This window comes from Aethalodelphis obliquidens, unplaced genomic scaffold, assembly GCF_003676395.1.
Source record: "Aethalodelphis obliquidens isolate GAN/ISIS:26980383/991018 unplaced genomic scaffold, ASM367639v1 scaffold31, whole genome shotgun sequence".
Lineage (NCBI taxonomy): Eukaryota > Metazoa > Chordata > Mammalia > Artiodactyla > Delphinidae > Aethalodelphis > Aethalodelphis obliquidens.
The window spans coordinates 18,644,650-18,651,844 of record NW_020837975.1 but is presented as its reverse complement, the minus strand read 5'-3'; the positions used below and the strand labels follow the sequence as shown (position 1 = coordinate 18,651,844).

Sequence of the window (7,195 nt, the reverse complement as noted above, 5' to 3'; positions counted from 1 at the left end):
CTATTTACTCCTTATTGGTTATCATTTGCAAATATTTTCTCCCATTCAGTAGATTGTCTTTTCATTTTGTCAGTGGTTTCCTTCACTGTGCAAAAGCTTTTAAGTTTAATTAGGTCCCATTTGTTTATTTTTGCTTTTATTTCCTTTGCTTTAGGAGACATATAGAAAAATATTGCTATGATTTATGTCAAAGAGTGTTCTGTGTTTTCCTCTAGGAGTTTTATGGTTTCTGGCTTTACATTTAGGTTTGTGTTTATTTTTGTATATGGTGTTAGAGAATGTTCTAATGTCATTCCTTTACATGTGGCTGTCTAATTTTCCCAGCACCTCTTATTGAAGAGACTGCCTTTTCTCCATTGTATATTCTTGCCTCCTTTGTCATAGATTAATTGACCATAAGTGTGTGGGCTTATTTCTGTGCTCTCTTTTTGAACATTGTTTTCTATTGTGATTGGTTACTAGAAACTTTGTTCCTTTATAAGATAATAGCACTGTGTATGCTTACTTGTTTGTAGCCAGTTGTCTAGGAAGCTATAAGGTTGTGCTGCTATGAAGAAAACTTAAGTTTTGTTTAAGGTCAGAGTTATCATTTCAAGGGAATCAGGACAGTTTTGTGACTATGAGTTATTGGTCTAGGGGACTATTCAAATTGTGGCCTCCGTTTTGGTTTCTCATTTGCATTAGGAAGCCCATTTTTGGAATGTTGGTTCCAAATCTCCTCAGGTGCTTGCCAGGCGTAATCTGAAACCAGCCCCTGTAGGTGAAGGGCATGGAGAGACCAAAGAAAGAGGCAGAAGTCTCTAGATTGGCAGGTGGCAGCTTTAACAAACAAGGGAACTTACTTACAAGGCTTGTCTTGAGCACCAAAAGACGAGTAGATCTCTACATTAGCTTGCCAGAATCTGAAAATTTATATAGAGGCTTTAAATATGTGCAGTCACGTACAGTTGAGATAGTCCCATCATCAAGTTATTAACTCAGGGCTGTATCCTTGGGGCAGCTTCTGGGAGTGGAGAAGGCAAAGGGAATGCACATTCTGAGGACAGGGGAGCGGGTGAGGAGCCTCCAATTGCCCAGGTCAAGCTCCAGGGTTCAACTGGTGGTCATGCCTTTTTGATGACTTCCCTCAACGTGGTTATATCTAGGAAATATTCTTGCCTTATTAGAATTTGTGGAAGTCATGGATTACCATAATCATAGATTTTAAAAAATACTTTAACTGTAATAACCATAATGGTGAAATATTAGCAAAATTAATCATATGTGGTTTTTTTCTGTTACAACAAATGTACACAATCCATTAAGAATTTTAAATTACAAAATGTATAAAATTTTAATTCAGATTCTTAAATATCCTCAAGAATAGACAGCTATCATTTTATAAGTGGACATTACCTTGAAATTCTTTTTGTCTTCATTTTACATTAAGGAGAATGAATTCTACAGAGGCTAAGGGATTTGCACACAGCTTCAGATCTCTTTTGTGATGACACCTTAAATCAGTCCTGACTCCCAATCCTTAGTGGAGACTTAAAATCGATGTTGTTTCTATTTCACTTTATTCTCTAAGCTCTGTATGCAGCGGCATAATTCTGCATCACAATGAAGGGAACTTCTCTCCACCAAGATTCTGAGCAAATGGTGTTGATGGGGCTAGCGTTTCATTTTGCACGTCTCCAGTCCTATTCTCTTCCCACTCCTCTAACTTGTATCTCATATAAATGGCACGTTTCTGTTGCCACAGGTAAAAGGCGCCAGAAATTGGTGCCCTGTATCCACGACTTGGAAAGGAAGAAAAAAAGGCTGATTTGCAGACAATTTTGGGAAAACCATGGTTGAATAGCAAAATTCGGAGGAATTTCAGCCACATTAGTAATGTTTTTTACAACTTTGTTGAGAGATCCTTGACCAAATGTCCACCAAACGCCTGTCGTCTGACCTGAAATCCCATGCACTTTTTCTTTTTAACATCTTTATTGGAGTATAATTGCTTTACAATGTTGTATTAGTTGCTGCTGTAAAACAAAGTGAATTAGCTATACATATACATATATCCCCATATCTCCTCCCTCTTGCGTCTCCCTCTCACCCTCCCTATCCCACCCCTCTAGGTGGTCACAAAGCACCGAGCTGATCTCTCTGTGCTATGCGGCTGCTTCCCACTAGCTATCTGTTTTACATTTGGTAGTGTATATATGTCCATGCCACTCTCTCACATCGTCCCACCTTACCCTTCCCCCTCCCCGTGTCCTCAAGTCCATTCTCTACGTCTACATCTTTATTCCTGTCCTGCCTCTAGGTTCTTCAGAATTTTTTTTTTTTTTGGATTCCGTATATATGTGTTAGCATATGGTATTTGTTTTCCTTTTTCTGACTTACTCTGTATGACAGTCTCTAGGTCCATCCACCTCACTACAAATAACTCAATTTCATTTCTTTTTATGGCTGAGTAATATTCCATTGTATATGTGTGCCACATCTTCTTTATCCATTCATCTGTCGATGGACATTTAGGTTGCTTCCATGTCCTGGCTATTGTAAATAGAGCTGCAGTGAACATTGTGGTACATGACTCTTTTTGAATTACGGTTTTCTCAGGGTATATGCCCAGTAGTGGGATTGCTGGGTCATATGGTAGTCCTATTTTTAGTTTTTTAAAGAACCTCCATACTGTTCTCCATCCATCGTGGCTGTATCAATTTACATTCCCACCAACAGTGCAAGAGGGTTCCCTTTTCTCCACACTCTCTCCAGCATTTATTGTTGGCAGAGTTTTGATAAGGGCCATTCTGATTGGCGTGAGGTGATACCTCATTGTAGTTTTGATTTGCATTTCTCTAATGATTAGTGTTGTTGAGCATCCTTTCATGTGTTTGTTGGCAACCTGTGTATGTTCATTGGAGAACTGTCTAAGTCTTTTGACCATTTTTTGATTGGGTTGTTTTTTTGTTATTGAGTTTTATGAGCTATTCGTACATTTTGGAAATTAAGCCCTTGTTGGTCACATCATTTGCAAATATTTTCTCCTAGTCCACAGGTTTTCTTTTCATTTTGTGTATGGTTCCTTTGCTGTGCAAAAGCTTGTAAGTTTGATTAGGTCCCATTCATTTATTTTTGCTTTTTTATTGTCTATTGCCTTTGTAGACTGACCTAAGAAAACATTGGTAAGATTTATGTCGGAGAATATTTTGCCTATGTTCTCTTCTAGGAGTTTTATGGTGTCGTGTCTTATATTTAAGTCTTTAAATCATTTTGAGTTTATTTTTGTGCATGGCGTGAAGGTGTGTTCTAACTTCATTGATTTACATGCGGCTGTCCAACTTTCCCAAGAGTTAGTATTTTTTAACCTAGATGTGTTTGCTCGTGGAGTTCACTACTCTTATATATCCCTTTATTACTATGACTGAAATCAGAGCTGGATACTGCTTTTATTCTCACATATGCAAGTTGTACATTCAAGAATTACCATGCTTCGCTTCTAGTGTACACACTCAGATTTCATCATCACCAAGTCCTATCTGTTTTGTTCTTACACAGTCATCCCTTGTATCTGTATGGACTTGGTTCCAGGACTCCCATTGATACCAAAATGTGTGGCTGCTCAATCCTTTATATAAAATGGCACAGTATTTGCATATAAACTATGCAGTCCTCCTGTATACTTGCTTTTTTTTTTTTTTTTTTTGTGGTACGCGGGTCTCTCACTGTTGTGGCCTCTCCCGTTGCGGAGCACAGGCTCCGGACGCGCAGGCTCAGCGGCCATGGCTCATAGGCCCAGCCGCTCTGCGGCATGTGGGATCTTCCCAGACCGGGGCACGAACCCGTGTCCCCTGCATCGGCAGGCGGACTCTCAACCACTGCGCCACCAGGGAAGCCCTGTATATATTTTTTATATATTTGCTTATATCTATATATCTTTTGAATCTATATGTACCTTTTTGTATATATGTAGACACATATTCTTGCTTTTAACTTTTACTATAAAAGTTTCAAATATATGAACGGAATATTAAAGTGAACTACTATGTACCTCAAGATAGTTAAAACTGTTAAAATCTGAATCTGCAAATGCCCAGAGCACACTCTTCTAATGCTTTAGAGGTAGTCCTGCCAAGGGTGAAGTGATTGAACCCTCCAGAAGTCTGATTTTTCCTTTCACAAAAAGTAAATGTCTCGTGTTTCCCCATCAGTCAAACGCAGTTGTGAGCCTCTTTGCCACTTCCCCTTTTCCTCTTGTCTCAATGTTTGTAACTTTCCTCTTGTTTGTTTGTAACTAACAATGTAGCCAGTTTGCTGCTGGATTTCAGCTCAGAGCAGGAAAGTAGCTCAGCATCCCAACTACCCACCTTCAGGGAGCCAAACAGAGTGCAGAGGCGGAGTTAAGGCTTGGCTCAGGGGAGAACCAACTGAGGTGGCGGAGGGCGCCCAGGGGATGACGGTTCAGCTTTAAGGACTCTTTCTTTTTAGTCCTGATGAGCATAAAGAATTGCGTACCTGCAGGGCATACATTTGATCGCTAGGTGCTGGCACCAACTGCCAAGGCCGCTGTTCCAGGGCCCTCTCCTCTGGGGAGAGCCCATGCGCCCCGGCAGAGATTACACTTCTGTGCAGTCCGCAGCTGCGGGTTTTGAGCGGTGTATTGCAAAGAACCTAAACACACTGACTTATTAAAAATGCAGCATAGCCCCTGTCTGCTGCTTGTCATCCAATCAAAACAAAATTAGTGCGTAGAGGATATTGGAACGTGTTCAAAGTTGTCTTCTCAAGTCCGCCTTCCACCAGCCTCTCTGGCTCTAAAAAGCCCATAATTTATTGGGCCATCATCCTCATTTCATTGATTCCTCCATTTCCTTGCCAAGGGAGGAGGTGGCAACAACAACAAAAATTCTTACCAAAAAATGACTATTCTTTAAAGAGTATTTCGCTTTTTTCACCACCCACTCCTCTCTGACCCCCTCTAGTGGGACAGGTATTAACATGTTTACAGAGTCCCATTTTACAGAGTTCTAGTTAGGAAACGCAGTTCATCCGGGAGGAGAGGAAATCCACTCAGGCGGACCGGTCCCCACTGGCCACCTCCCCCGAGGAGGGTGGGCGAACCTGCCGGAATGGGTGAGGGTAGGAGGGTTGCCTCGAGATGGAGACTTAAAGATCCGGGGGCTCAGGCAGGGAGCGCAGCGGAAACCGGGGTCTGAGGCCGCAGGAAACGGGCAGTCTAAGAATTTGCTAACCCTTTGGGACTTCCCTAGAGGTCCCATGGTTAAGACTCCGCGCTTCAACTGCAGGGGGAGCAGGGTCCATCCTTGGTTAGGGAACTAAGATCCCGCATGCCCCGCCGCCGGCCAAAAAAAAAAAAAAAGAGAGAGAGAAAAGAATTTGCTGTCTCGTAGCACCTGCTGCTGTGTGTGAAAAAGTGCAAAGAGAGTGTGCCAGAGAAGCACCTGGAAAAGCGCTGGCGCGAGATAAAGGGACGGCGGAGGGCTAGGTGTGGATTGCTGGCATGGCGGCGATGAGACCGCGAGGTGGGCGATCGTGAAGCCAGGTGACCGTGACGAGTGAGAGGGTCTGGTGCTGCACCTGTCACTGTGCTAGACCTGGTAGAGGATGCTGCGGCAGGTGCTTCGCAGAGGGTTCCAGTCGTCCTGCCACAGGCTGGGCTCGTGCGTGAGCCGGCACCCGGTCTGTTTCCTCACCGTGCCCGCGGTCCTGACCATCACCTTCGGCCTCGGCGCACTCAACCGCTTCCAGCCCGAGGGCGACCTGGAGCGCCTGGTCGCTCCCAGCCACAGCCTGGCCAAGATCGAGCGCAGCCTGGCCAGCAGCCTTTTCCCCCTGGACCAGTCCAAAAGCCAGCTCTATTCGGACTTACACACCCCCGGGAGGTATGGCAGGGTGATCCTCCTCTCCCCACCCGGGGACAATATTTTGCTCCAGGCTGAGGGGATCCTGCAGACCCACCGAGCCGTGCGCTTCTGCCAGTTAAAGAGGCAGCACTTCATTTCTTGCCCTAAACAAGCAGAGAAAACGCAGAGGTTTCATCTTTAAGACACAGAAGACAATTGCTTCTTTCATTGGAGGAGAAGGTGTGGATAAATTTGGAAGGAAAAACTAAAGTAAAACAATATCAAAGGCACAATTATATATTTATTAGAGGTTGGTTAGTTACTGGAAGGTGGATCGTGAGCCTTCAGCGTTGCCAGGGACTTTATTTCCCTTGCCAAGAGAAATAAACACGTAGCTACCAGCAGCCTGGCTAGAATTTGGTACTGAGTGTCCGTACTGATGTATGCCTGTGTGACGGTCAATACTAAGCTTTGACTATAATTGTGATTCCATGAATTTATGTGTGACTGTAGTAGGAATCCCACCAATCACGTATATTTGTGTTTGCATGCAAAACTAGCTGCTCCCTAGGTCTAAATGGAAATAATCATATGCTACATGCTAGGGTTGGTAAACTTGACCATAAGCAAATAGTTTAGGCTTTGCAGACCACACACTATCTTTGTCATATAGTCTTGCTTTTTCCTTCTCTTTTCCTTTTTCTCTTTATTGTTTTTAACAATACTTTAAAAGTGAAAAAAAAAAAAAAATCAACTCGCAGGCCAAACAAAATCATGCCAGGGGTCAGATCTGGACCCCAGACCATAGTTTGCTAATCTCTGAAATAGAAGTTTGTATATAATCAGAGGGGTTTATCTTCCTTTTTAACTATTCTATGACTTTAGTGTGAAAATGTGTTTCCTCTTCATTTTCTAATCCCTTTTACTGTGCCCTCTAAGACTCAGCTTGCCTGGACACCTGACCATTTGTTTTGTTTGTTTGTTTTGCGGTACTCCGGCCTCTCACTGTTGTGGCCCCTCCCGTTGCGGAGCACAGGCTCCGTACGCCCAGGCTCAGCGGCCATGGCTCACGGGCCCAGCCGCTCCGCGGCACGCGGGATCCTCCCGGACTGGGGCACGAACCCGTGTCCCCTGCATCGGCAGGTGGACCATCAACCACTGCGCCACCAGGGAAGCCCAAGAGTTCACTTTTATAGTTGTAATTCCAATGTTATATAGAAGTTCATTGAACAACTTTAGCAAAAGACATCAGAGACTCAAACTAGGATTATGTCAGTAGAAGTGAGAAAAAGTAAAGTCAACAGAGAGATACTGTGAATGTGGAATAATCAGGTTTGGCAACTGGTTGGATG

The 7,195-nt window shown here is 43.5% G+C and overlaps 1 protein-coding gene across 1 annotated transcript; it reads left to right on the top strand.

Annotated features, from left to right (window-relative positions):
• The first annotated feature begins 4,660 nt into the window (after window positions 1–4,660).
• LOC113631189 (patched domain-containing protein 4-like) lies at window positions 4,661–6,852 on the top strand. The gene has a single exon (XM_027127460.1). It carries the CDS (start codon window positions 5,605–5,607, stop codon window positions 6,043–6,045), a length of 441 nt encoding a protein of 146 aa, XP_026983261.1. The 5' UTR covers window positions 4,661–5,604; the 3' UTR covers window positions 6,046–6,852.
• Window positions 6,853–7,195: the final 343 nt, after the last annotated feature.